The 12,320-nt window shown below is 67.8% G+C and overlaps 1 protein-coding gene across 3 annotated transcripts; it reads left to right on the top strand.

The window, feature by feature from the left end:
* Positions 1-1,123: 1,123 nt before the first annotated feature.
* On the top strand, positions 1,124-9,999 carry GABRD (gamma-aminobutyric acid type A receptor subunit delta). Of its 3 annotated transcripts, none has more exons than XM_070077111.2 (9): positions 1,124-1,282; positions 5,695-5,807; positions 6,052-6,119; positions 6,228-6,418; positions 7,174-7,256; positions 7,653-7,790; positions 8,637-8,792; positions 9,103-9,314; positions 9,436-9,999. In XM_070077111.2, the coding sequence occupies exons 1-9, from the start codon at positions 1,218-1,220 to the stop codon at positions 9,733-9,735; spliced, it is 1,326 nt and encodes a 441-aa protein (XP_069933212.2). In that variant the 5' UTR covers positions 1,124-1,217; the 3' UTR covers positions 9,736-9,999. The 3 variants fall into 3 exon arrangements, with proteins under 3 accessions (XP_069933212.2, XP_051685513.3, XP_089157700.1); XM_051829553.3 differs by having other exon boundaries at positions 6,198-6,418; XM_089301574.1 differs by lacking the exon at positions 9,436-9,999 and having other exon boundaries at positions 6,198-6,418; positions 8,637-8,866; positions 9,103-9,242.
* Positions 10,000-12,320: the final 2,321 nt, after the last annotated feature.

Here is a 12,320-nt window from a genome sequence, read left to right as displayed (position 1 = left end):
CCTTGGGAGGCGGCAGTGCTGGGTTCCTGCCGCCCGGGTGGGAGCCCAGGACTGAGCCCCCGGCCCCAGCTTCTGCCCTGGCCCAACGCAGGCCTTTGGGGGAGTCACCATCGGACACGAGTGCTCTGTCTCTCTTGGCCTCTCAAGTAAATACGCCTCAAAAACACAGAAAGCAAGCAAACAGAACCGGCCCCGTTCTACACCCACCGCACCCAGCCGGGGCTAGGAAAGCCCACCGCAAACTGCCGTCCACACGGCCCTCCCCGGCCTGCTCTGGCCAGGGGCCACAGGCACCTGCGGGGACTCAGCTGACGTGGGGAGAAGGTCCACCATTTTTCAGCGTTTTCTCAAGTTCCGTTTATGCTGCCAGGAACCAGAAGTGAGGGCATGAGACTGAACAGAAGTTAAATTTTTGATCATCTTTTTATAGGGAATTGCCCCAGAACTTCAAGTATAAAAGAAAAACGGGGGAGGGGGAGTTTGGCGTGCGCGTTAACCCAAGCCGGGGGCACCGGAGTGCCTGGGTTCTACCTGGAGTCCAGCGTCCTGCTCACGGGCGCCCTGGAAGGCAGCAGGGGTGGGCCGGGCTCTGGGGGCCCTGTCACCCGGTGGGAGACCCAGCTGGACTTCTGTCTTGCTTGGGCCTCTGGGGAGTAAAGCAGCAGATGGACAATGTATCCCTCTCTGTCCGTTTTTATCTCGCGGTCTCTCTGCTTTTCCAACAGAATGGAGGAAAAAACAACAACGACAACAACAACAACAAAAACAAACAAAAAAAAGCCCCTCCACTTTCTTAGCTCTCTGGGCGTGGTGGGGCCTGGCCAGCCCAGGCCGCGACTTGACTGCTCCGGGGGCCGGAGCGAGTCCAGACCGCCGTGAGCAGCGACAGAGCCCCTCCCCCCGCCCGCTGTTCCCGGGACCCTCCCCCTCAGCCCGCCCGCGTTCCAGGACCCCGGCCCTGGCTCGAGCAAGGGCCGCTGCCCCCAGCCCCGTCTGCTGCCAGCCGCCCCCGCGAGGACACGCGACCGCAGCGGGTGAGGGCAGCCGCTGGGGGTCCGGATCTTCGGGCGCGGGGCGGGGCCGGGGGCGGGGCCCAGGGTTGGGGGCGGGACCGACGCCAGGCTCCGCCCCCGCCCCGCCGGTGCAGCCGCGTCGGCCCTGGAGGACAACTTCGCGCCGCCCGAGGCCGCCGGGCGTCCCGCGGAGCCGCCGGGGCAATGGCTTCGTTGCGCTGGCTGCTGCCAGCGCTCCTGCTGCTGCGCGCGCGGCCCCGCGGCGCCAGGTGAGCGGGGGTCCTGGCCCGGGGGCTCCGGGAGGGCGGGAGTCTGCACCCCGGGGCTGCAGATGAGCGGTGGTCCCGGCCGGGGGGCGCCAGGAAGGCGAGGGTCCCCACCCGGGGACACATGGAGGGCAAGGGTCCGCACGTGAGTGGAGGTCTGCACACGGGTTCGCCGCGGTACAGGGGTCTCTACCTGGGGGCACTTGGAGGGGCAGGAGTCCCTACTCGGGGAGCCAGAAATTTGGGGGCCCCCCGCGGGCCGAGACCGAGCTGGAGTGGAGCTGCGGACGCGAACCTCGGCGCGGGGACCGCGGGTCTCGTCCCCGGTGTCCCCGCGGGCGCCCCTGCCGGCCGGCGCTGGCCGCTGTCCGGTGGGGTGGGGGGGCCGCAGCGCCCGGCCTCCCAACTGCTGTCAGCTCTCGCCCAGCATCTGCGGCCCCCTCCAGCGGCGGGAGAGGGGAGGAGAATCCGAGAACTGGGGCGGGGGCGCTCCCCTGCCGTGGGAGCAGGGTGGGAGCCCGGAGGCAGGTGCGTGGCTGCGGGGGAGCCGGGCCAGGTGGCCGTGGGCCCCTTTCAGGAGCCACTGAGCTCCCGGTGAGTAGGTGGCCGGCGCCCAGGTGCCCGGCTGGGAGAAAGACCTCTGGGTCTGCGTGAAGTGTAGTGGAGCTTGGGAGAAGGGTCCAGCTGTGGCTCCGTGCGGGCTGCGCTCTGCCCTCTCTCTGGGCGTCCGAATGGCCCCTGCACCCCCCGGCCACCGGCCACAGCCCGCAAGAGGGTCTTTCCTGGAACCATCTCTGTGCAAGCAAAACAGGCGGTCCCGCGAGGGGACTGCACCTGCTGATGGCCCCTGGTGGCCGTTGGGACAAAATGGCTGGCCTCAGCCGCCGGTGTCTAGGGAACATGGTGGGGGGGCTGGGGAAGAGGGGGTGTCACTTCCCTTGCTGGGCCAGAGGAATGAGCGAGGAAGGCCTGGGTCTGGCTGCAGGGCTGGAGACCACGGGAGCGTGTCCTGCGGGACTCCCAGGTGACAGCAAGGGCCGGGGGTGAGGCGTGGCCCAGCTCATCCATGCTGGCCGGAGGGTCCAGCCCAGGCCCCCTCCACGGAGCCGCGAGCCTGAAGTCCCCACAGCTCTGAGCACACAGTTTGAGCCCGAGTTTGACAGCGAGACTCGCCGTCTGGTAAACCCCTCCCGGTGCTGGCTTCACGTTTGTGTGCCCTGCTCACAGGGCCTCCAGATGCCCCTCCCAGTCCACACGTGCACGGAGAGGCCTCCTGCAAAGCGCTGGCCGGCGTCTGGCTCCCAGGGTGTCGCGTGCCGGGCACAGGGCCGCCGCACTGCCTGCCCCCCTGAGCCCTAAGCTCTGCCGTTTTGGGTGCCGTGGCTGTGCCCCTGGGCTGGGCTCCGCCTCCTGCCCCGGCTTTGGCCTGACCGGGACAGCGCAGGTGCGAAGCTGTGGGTTCGCCCCAAGGTTCAGAAGGGGCCGGGAAGCAGCTGCCCTCCCGCCCTGCGTGGCCTTCAGACCGAACCTCCTGCCACCCCTGTCCCCTCCACTGCAGGACAAGGACGGCCGCGCTCCCTCCCGCCAGCGTCAGGCTCCTCGTCCCTGGAGCTTTGCCGAGGGATGGGGTCTGGTTCTAGCCAACCCTCCCCAGCCCAGACTCCTGTGGGCGCTGGCGGGGTCAGGGGCTGGGGCCTGCTTGGGGGCGGCCCTCCTGGGTCGTAGGCGCCCCGAGTCCCCGGAGCGGCTGAGCAGCGGCGCCTGCCGTGCCAGCTCACGGCCGCTGCCGCACGCGGCTCTTTGCCTTGGTAACCGAGTGCTGGCGAGCCTTGCGTTGCTCTAAAAGTGGAGCTGTCAGGATCCGTAGGCTGAGTGTGCTGGGGAGGATCCCGCCGCAGTGCTGGGCTCGGTGACGCCCACCCTCCCCAGGGGCGCAGTGCCGGGGGCGGCTTTGCTTCTGTGGGGGGGGGGAGGCAGAAGGGAACCAGGCCTGATAGCCAAGGTGCGCCCTGGGCAGAGGCCGTCGGTCCTCACGGTGCCCCAGGGCACGACGTGCTTGAATTTCTGAGTGTGGGCGCAGAGCCGTCTCCCCGAGGGCAGCCCCGAGCCCGGCCACACTGGCCTCGAGGCCCCCTGGGGACCTCTCAGGCCCCCATGTGTAGAGGGGAGGTGGACCAGGGAGCCCCCTGCCCCTGCCAAGCTCCCCCAGCCCCGCCCGCTGCAGAGTTTGTCTGGGGCAGGTGCAGAGGGAAGGGGGTCAACAGGCAAGAGGTGCGCCCAGGGAGGACGTGGTCTCCTGGTGGCCTGGTTCCAGCAGGCTGATGGCAGCTGGGCAGGTCCAAAAACAATTCAATCCCTTTGCCTCCGGCCTCAGGGGGACCTCCACTTGGCGTTTTAATCGTAGGACCAGGACTCCAGCTCTTTCCCCTGTCCCCAGCCCTGGCCCTGGGGACCAGCAGGGAGCAGCGGCTGACTGTCTGGGGTGGACAGCAGAGCCGCAGGCCTTGTCCAAGGTCACTTTCCCCACCCATGACGATCAGAAGTTTGCAAAACACCTTAGCTGAGGGACTTTCTGTTCAAAGACGGCTCCTTCAGAGCCCAGTCTGTGACAGAGACGTGGCTCTGTGGGGGGGCAGTCTGTGACAGAGACGTGGCTCTGTGGAGGGGGGGCCCACTCCTGGTGCCTCTCAAACCCAGGCTTCCTGGGGGCTTCTAGGACCCCCTGAGAGTGTGATGTAAGGACCAGAGTCCAGGCAGGACGCACTGCCCGGCTCCCCGGGCACTCCTGTGGCCTCACCAGAATCCTGTCTCATCTCTCGGCACCTCATTCATGACCTTGAGTTGACCCGGGGGGAGGTCAGCCCTGGGAGGGGCCCCCCTTCGATCCCTCCCACAGCCTGGAGCCTCCCTGCTGCCCCCTCTGGCCTCTCCCTGGACGCTCGTGCTCTCTGGCTTTGGGCTCTGGCGTGGCTTTCTCAGGGCGGTGGTCTCCTCCCCAGACTCCTGGCGGCCAGGGGCCTGACCTCCCCTACCACAACGCTTGTCAATCTAAAGCCACTTGCCCGCCCCTCCCCCATGACACTTGGACCTCCACCCACGCCTGGGCTGTGACTCTGCCCACGGTGCAGCCGCGTTTCTGAAGTGGAACCCACACCAGGGAGTCAGTCACCTGATGCGTGGATGATGGCTAATGGCTGATAGATGAGTGGATGGATGATGGATGGATGATGGATGGATGATGGATGGGTGGGTGGATGGTTGATGGATGATGGATGAGTAGATGGGTGGGTGGTTGGATGATGGCTGATGGCTGATAGATGAGTGGATGGATGATGGGTGGGTGGATTGATGGGTGATGGATGAGTGGATGGGTGGGTGGATTGATGATGGCTGATGGATGATGGATGATGGCTGATAGATGAGTGGATGGATGATGGCTGATAGATGAGTGGATGGATGATGGATGGATGATGGATGGATGATGGATGGGTGGGTGGATGATTGATGGATGATGGATGAGTAGATGGGTGGGTGGTTGGATGATGGCTGATGGCTGATGGATGAGTGGATGGATGATGGATGGGTGGGTGGATGGGTGGGTGGGTGGATGATGGATGGGTGGGTGGATGGGTGGGTGGATGATGGATGATGGATGGATGGATGGGTGGGTGGATGGATGATGGATGGGTAGATTGATGGATGATGGATGAGTGGATGGGTGGGTGGTTGGATGATGGCTGATGGCTGATGGATGGGTGGGTGGATGGATGGGTGGATGGATGATTGATGATGGATGGATGATGGATGCATGATGGATGGGTAGATGGATGGATGATGGATGAGTGGATGGGTGGGTGGATGGATGGGTTGATGGATGGATGGATGATGGATGGATGGGTGGGTGGATGATGGATGATGGATGAGTGGATGGGTGGGTGGATGGATGATGGCTGATGGATGAGTGGATGATGGATGGATGATGGATGGATGATGGATGGGTAGATTGATGGATGATGGATGAGTAGATGGGTGGGTGGATGGATGGGTTGATGGATGGATGGATGATGGATGGATGATGGATGGATGATGGATGGGTGGATGGATGGGTTGATGGATGGATGGATGATGGATGGATGATGGATGGATGGGTGGAGGGATGATGGATGGATGTTTAGAAGGACGATTGGACGGTTCTCTGCCAGAGGCTGGAGGGCGGCCGTGTGTCCCTGAGAGGGTCCTCCTGGGCAGCCTCCCTTGCAGGTCCATGGGGAGGGGGGAGGCTGAGCACAGGACGGTGCAGGGGCCGAGGACGTCCCGGGCTCCCCTGCATCCGACTCCTCATCCTGGCCCAGGTGCCCAGGCCGGTGCTGCCGCCCCAGGGCCCTGTCGGTGACCACTTGGCCTTGTGTTCCCAGAGCCATGAACGATATCGGGGACTACGTGGGCTCCAACCTGGAGATCTCCTGGCTCCCCAACCTGGACGGGCTGGTGGAAGGCTATGCCCGCAACTTCCGGCCCGGCATCGGAGGTGAGGGGCCGGCTCAAGCAGTGGCTTGCCTGTGGGTGTGTGCCCGAAGGGCTCTGGGTCTCCCCGGGGGGCTCTGTTGGATCGCAAGCCCCAGGCCCCCAGGGAAGCTGCGATGCGACGGCAGAGGCACACCGAGACCCAGCCCGCGCAGAGGCCCCGGCTACGCCGACCTGCTCCGCTGGGCTGGCCCTGGCGGGGGGCCTGGCCTGCGCCTCCCCCCTTGCACTCCGTCCTCTCCTCACAGGCCCCCCTGTGAACGTGGCCCTCGCCCTGGAGGTGGCCAGCATCGACCACATCTCGGAGGTGAACATGGTGAGTGTGCAGCCGGCTGCCCCCGGCTTGAGCCCCGCGAGAGCAGGGGCTGAGCCGCACCCGCCCCGCCCGGCACAGGAGTACACCATGACCGTGTTCCTGCACCAGAGCTGGAGGGACAGCAGGCTCTCCTACAACCACACCAGCGAGACCCTGGGCCTGGACAGCCGCTTCGTGGACAAGCTGTGGCTGCCCGACACGTTCATCGTGAACGCCAAGTCGGCCTGGTTCCACGACGTCACCGTGGAGAACAAACTCATCCGGCTGCAGCCGGACGGCGTGGTCCTGTACAGCATCCGGTGAGCGGTCTGGGCGCGGGGCTGCTCCTGGCGGGGGCTGGGCGGGGGGCATTCTGGCACCCGGCCCCGGCGTCTGCTGGTGACGCCTCAGCTGCAGGGTCCCCAGGGCCGGAGCTCCTGGCACGTTAGGTCCGCGTCTCCGAGTGGACAGTCCAGCGGCACGGAGCTTGTCTGCCAGGCCGTGCGAACCTCCGCTCTGTGCCGACAGCCCACCCCTGTCTCTGTCCCGCGCGTCTGGCGTCCGGTGCTGAGGTTCGTCGGAGCCGCTGCGAGCGTCACTCCCCTGCCTCCGCGCCCTGTGGTTGCTTCGTGCGCACGAGGGCCGTCTGCCGCTGGCGACTGTGTGCTTTGCTCACACACGGGCCTTCTGGAAATGCAGTTATTTCTTAACATTGTCAAAAGCAGATTTTACGTAAGCTTTTGACTTCTGGCCGCCCCCGGGCCAGCAGGGCCCTGGGCAGCTCTGGGTCTGCTCCCACGTGGCCGTCTACAGCTTCTCGGGCCAGAGCCGGGCTGCTCCGGCTGGGTCCTGCCTCGGAGGTCCCTGGCCGAGCTGCACCTTGAAGGACGGACGGATAAAATCCCGTTCTTGAAGGCCCAAGCGCCCCCAGAGTTGAGCACGGCTCTCAGATGTCACAGCCCTCTCACAGCTGAGAGGGCCCCTGAGCCCACCGTGGGCGGCAGGGGGCAGGGGAGCTGCCGGCTCCGGAGGGCTGGCCTTGCCCACGGTCCTCACTCCACACTTGTCTGGGCAGAATCACCTCCACGGTGGCCTGCGACATGGACCTGGCCAAGTACCCCATGGATGAGCAGGAGTGCATGCTGGAACTGGAGAGCTGTGAGTGGGCCGGCGTGGCCGGAGGGGGTCAGACGAGGCGGTTGCAGACCGGGGCAGGCCGGAGTGTGGACAAAGCCAGCTCAGGGGATAGGGAGGAGCCCAGGGCAAAGCTGTCACAGGAGTGGAAGGGGCCTTGGGGGGCGATGGAGCGGGGAGAAGGCCGGGTGACCAGGGAGAGCTGGGCTGAGGACCCCAGACGCCTGTGTGTCGCTGGCCCAGGCTGCCGGAACACGGCTGCACCTGCTGACGATGGTGACCCTGCTTCTGCCAGCGTCGCTGGCCTCACCCACCTGCCTGGAGGTGCTGCGGGCTGGGCCCCGTCCGGTCCTGCCCCTGGGGGCCTGGGGTATGTGGGGGCTGCCCGGGGCCGGGGCCCACCTGTGGGCCTGCCTGCAGATGGCTACTCCTCGGAGGACATCGTGTACTACTGGTCGGAAAACCAGGAGCAGATCCACGGGCTGGACAGGCTGCAGCTGGCCCAGTTCACCATCACCAGCTACCGCTTCTCCACGGAGCTGATGAACTTCAAGTCGGGTAACGCGGGCGCCTCCTGCTTGTGACGGGGCCCGGCCGGCCGTGCAGGGTCCTGGGCACAGCAGGAAAACCACTGACTTCAAACCCGCCGAGGGGCACGGGCTCGCCCGGACTGGGGCCTGGGGTGTGAACCTTGCCGAGGTGGCACTGGGGCCTGGGGTGTGCACCTTGCCGAGGCGGCCCTTGGGGGTGTGGGGTGTGCACCTTGCCAAGGCGGCACTGGGGCCTGGGGTGTGCACCTTGCCGAGGCAGCACTGGGGCCTGGGGTGTATACCTTGCCGAGGCGGCCCTTGGGGGTGTGGGGTGTGCGCCTTGCCGAGGCGGCACTGGGGCCTGGGGTGTGCACCTTGCCGAGGCGGCCCTTGGGGGTGTGGGGTGTGCACCTTGCCGAGGCGGCACTGGGGCCTGGGGTGTGCACCTTGCCGAGGCGGCCCTTGGGGGTGTGGGGTGTGCACCTTGCCGAGGCGGCTCTTGGGGGTGTGGGGTGTGCACCTTGCCGAGGCGGCCCTGGGGGGTGTGGGGGCCTCTCTCAGGCCTCCCCTGGCCTGCCTGGCCCTCCACTCCTGCTGCCCCACGCCGCCCTTCCATGGAACCACGTGGTGGGCGGCTGGCAGAGCCGGGGAGCCCTCGCCCCCTGCCCTGGGGGAAGCCGAGGCACCGACAGCTCCGGGCCTCCCCCGTGCTTCCTCTGGGCGATCCCGCGGCCAGGCTGGGGACCCTGGCCCGTCAGCCGGTGTGGGAGCTGGGGAAGGCAGGGTCCAGGCCCGAGTGCCCACCACAGCCCCTCCTGCCCCGAGCCCCAGGGGGCGGCGGCCCAGGTCTGACGGTGGGCCGTGCCTCCCCCAGCCGGCCAGTTCCCCCGGCTCAGCCTGCACTTCCGCCTGCGGAGGAACCGCGGTGTCTACATCATCCAGTCCTACATGCCCTCCGTGCTCCTGGTGGCCATGTCCTGGGTCTCCTTTTGGATCAGCCAGGCCGCGGTGCCCGCCAGGGTGTCTCTAGGTAAAGGGGCTCCCAGGGGGCTGGCTGGAGGGCAGTGCTGGGGAGCAGGGCGGTGCCCGCCAGGGTGTCTCTAGGTAAAGGGGCCTCCCAGGGGGCTGGCTGGAGGGCGGTGCCGGGGAGCAGGACCCCCACACCCGCCGTGAGCTCGGCGCCTCATGCTGGCTGTCCTGGGCAGCGGCCAGCCGGGCCAGCCTGCTCAGTGGACTCTGACCTGCACGGGGGGCAGGGAGGCTGGTGGACCCTCGCTGTCTGGGACCCAGGCCCGCCGAGGCCGGGCTCCCACACGGCACCGCCCGCGTGACCCCCGCAGGCATCACCACGGTGCTGACCATGACCACGCTCATGGTCAGCGCCCGCTCCTCGCTGCCGCGGGCCTCGGCCATCAAGGCGCTGGACGTGTACTTCTGGATCTGCTACGTGTTCGTGTTTGCCGCCCTGGTGGAGTACGCCTTCGCACACTTCAACGCCGACTACAGGAGGAAGCGGAAGGCCAAGGTCAAGGTCACAAAGCCAAGGGCGGAGGTGAGGCCGGAGTGCGTTCCCCAGGCCCCCATGCAGGTCCCTCTTGTGACGGGGCAGCTCTGGGCGCCTCGCCTCGGCCGCCGTGGTCGCGGCGCCCTGACCCCAGCCCCTGCCCGGGCAGATGGACGTGAGGAACGCGATCGTCCTCTTCTCCCTCTCGGCCGCTGGCGTCACCCAGGAGCTGGCCGTCTCCCGCCGGCCGTGCCGCGTCCCTGGGCACCTGCTGGGCTCCTACCGGTCAGTGGAGGTGGAGACGGGGGAGACCAAGGAGGAGGGGCCGGCCCGCCCGGGGGGCTCGGGGGGCCTCCGCGCCCGGTTCAAGCCCATTGGCGCCGACACCATCGACATCTACGCCCGCGCCGTCTTCCCCGCGGCCTTCGCGGCCGTCAACGTCGTGTACTGGGCGGCCTACACCATGTGAGGTGGCACGCGCCCCTCCCACCAGGAAGACCCTGCTTGCCTGTTTCCCACCGACCCCGGCAAACGAGGACCCCTGGGCCTCCCTGGCTCCCACTGCAGCCTCCCCCAAAGCTGGCCTGCGGCTCTCGGCAGAGCGGCCGCCCCGGCTGCCAGGCCTCGCTCTGTGGGGCGTTTGCGGACGGAGGTGGAGTGGGCGGTGGAAGCCGCAGGAGGCCACTGTCCCAGCATGGAATAAAGCCCTGGCCGGGGGCTGGCTCTGCTCCGACTGCGCTGTGTCTTCTGGCGCCTGGACCACCCCCCACCTGCCTGCTCCCAGCCCGGGGCTCAGGGGATGCTTCTGGGTGGGGCCGTCTCTGCAGGCCCTGGGACCCTGCCCAGGCTCGCGGGGGCTTGGGCCCAGGCAGCGGCTGACCTGGCGGGGGAGCCTGGGAAGAGGAGTAGCTGGCATCTGGCGGGGGAGCCTGGGGAAGAGGAGTAGCTGGCATCTGACGGGGGAGCCTGGGAAGAGGAGTAGCTGGCATCTGTGACGGCTGCAGGTGGGCAGGGGTGGGCTCGTGCTCTAAAGTGGGCACAGCGGAGGGCAGGGAGCCCAGGGCTGGCGGAGGCCAGAGCCGCGTGCTTCTGAGACCGGCCTGAGATCCCAGGGCTTGGGGCCAGCCTTGGCCCGGGCTGGAGGCCTGGAGGGCTTGAGGAGGCACTGCCCCCTTGGCCCCGTGGTCCCCAGCGCCGGGGCACCGGGGCAGTGGCGACAGGAGCTCAGAGGCCCCAGCGACACCGGACAGATTCTCCCAGGAGCTCGGTGATGGCTGCAGCCTCTGACAGCAGCTCCTGCAGGTCGCTCTGCAGAAGAGGCGCGGGGCAGCGTGCCGAGCGGCCGTCGTGGCTGGGTGTGGTGCAGGCCCGGCCGGAGGCCAGAGCCAGAGCACCAGGGTCCTTCTCAAAGCTCAGAGGGGCCACAGGCCAGCGCCCACCGTCTGCTTCTGATCAGGGCCCCTCCCCTGCCGAGGTCCCTCCGTCCCGGTGGTGGTGGTCCCTGCCCTAAAGGACGGGGCTGTCGGGGATGGGGTGGACTGGGCTGCAGCGACCGGGAGCTGCAAATGGAACGGAACGGGCCTCGGAGCCAGCAGAGAGCAGGTGGCCTCCCAGCAGAGACAGATCTGGGTCAGCGGCTGCGGGCACCTCCCGATGCGGGGAGGCAGGCGGGGCCCGGCCAGGGCAGGACACAGGGCAGTGACGTCCCCTGCTGTCCCTCTTCCCACCGTGGCAACCCGCAGAGCTGCCAGCCAGATGGCGCACACGGCAGCCCGGCGGCCCCCTGCTGCCCGCCGTGTCCTCTCACCCCGAGGGTGGACCTTCACCGGGTGACCCAGGGTCAGCGCTCCCTGGGCTTTGGGGGGGGTGGGGGGGTTGGAGCTTTGCAGGGCTGCTGCGGGCCAGCAGGCTGAGCCCCTCTGCCGCCGGGCCCCTGCCCCGCCCTGCGCCGCGCCGCCTCCGCCCTCCTTTCTGCAGCTATTTAAAGCCAGCCTTTGTGCCGGCCCGGGCGCCGCGGCCGGGCCCACCCGGGCAGAGCCTTCGCCGACTCCACAGCAGCCTGCAGGCTGCTCTTCTGCCCGCGTGCTTACAGGGCCGGGAGGGGCGGGAGGCCGGCGCTCTGATGGCCGGCGCTCTTCCGGGGGCGGCGGGCCACAGTGAGGGCCGAGGGGATCCCCGTCTGCAGCCCCAGGAGCCGGCTCAGCGCGGGGCAGAGGCCGCTGGGGTCTTGCGTCTCACCCCCCAGGGATGGCCTTTGGGCACTGGCGGCTTCCTCACCCTGTCAGTCCCTGAGGCCACAGGAGAGGGGTGAGGGGGCCGGGGCGTGGTGGGCAGCACCCAGCCCCTCTCCTGTCGCAAAGCCACAACCACGCCGGGGGTGGGGTCCTCATTTGCTGCTCGCCAAGCAGAGCCTGGGGTGAAGGCTTGGGTGCGGGGTGTGGGTCGGCCGTGTCCCTCCCAGCCCTGGTGGCCAAATCCAGCCTCAGGTGTGGGTGCCTGGGTCCCTCTGGAGGCTTGGGGTGGTTGGAGGGGGGCACAGGATCCGACCCAGGCCCTGCCCTGCTCCTGGTGTTGTGTGTTTTCCCATCGGTGTCTCCTCCCGGTGTGGCGCCGCCCGGAGGGTCAGGCCCAGCCCACCCTGGGGCGACCTCATCTTAAGCAGCGACGTCTGCAAAGGCCCTGCTGGGCGGGAGTTTTGGGGGACCCCATCCATCTTGGCACAGAGAGTGACCCCCAGAGCCGCGGGCTGAGGTCACGGGGAAGCTGGGGTGTGAATCGTGAGGGGCCCCAGGGGGAGGGGTGGCCGTTCGAAGAGTAGGGGCTGGGGGATTTATCCTCCTCCACGGGCCACCCCCAGTGTCCGGCAACACCAGGGGGCGCTGTGGCCAGCACCAGGAGCTGCAGGGCTGTGGCTTGGGCACCACCAGGTCCAGCTCATCTGTGACTAAGCAGCAGCCAGGAGAAGGCAGCCAGAGAGCCACTGGGAGGGCCATCTGTCCCCGTGGGGCCACAGTCGGACTCACCACTGCCTCCCCCACCCAGCCCGGCCGGCCA

The sequence above is a fragment of the Oryctolagus cuniculus genome, chromosome 7 (genome assembly GCF_051225735.1).
Source record: "Oryctolagus cuniculus isolate XC-2025 breed Fujian yellow rabbit chromosome 7, ASM5122573v1, whole genome shotgun sequence".
NCBI classification, from domain to species: Eukaryota; Metazoa; Chordata; class Mammalia; order Lagomorpha; family Leporidae; genus Oryctolagus; species Oryctolagus cuniculus.
Note: the sequence above shows the minus strand (reverse complement) of the source record. Positions and strands in the feature narration are given on the sequence as shown.

Coding starts and splice junctions, on each gene's coding strand:
- GABRD (XM_051829553.3), top strand. CDS start 1,218: ATGGCTTCGTTGCGCTGGCTGCTGCCAGCGCTCCTGCTGCTGCGCGCG. Junction 1,283..5,694: donor GCGCGGCCCCGCGGCGCCAG/GTGAGCGGGGGT, acceptor TTGTGTTCCCAG/AGCCATGAACGATATCGGGG. Junction 9,315..9,435: donor TCACAAAGCCAAGGGCGGAG/GTGAGGCCGGAG, acceptor CTGCCCGGGCAG/ATGGACGTGAGGAACGCGAT.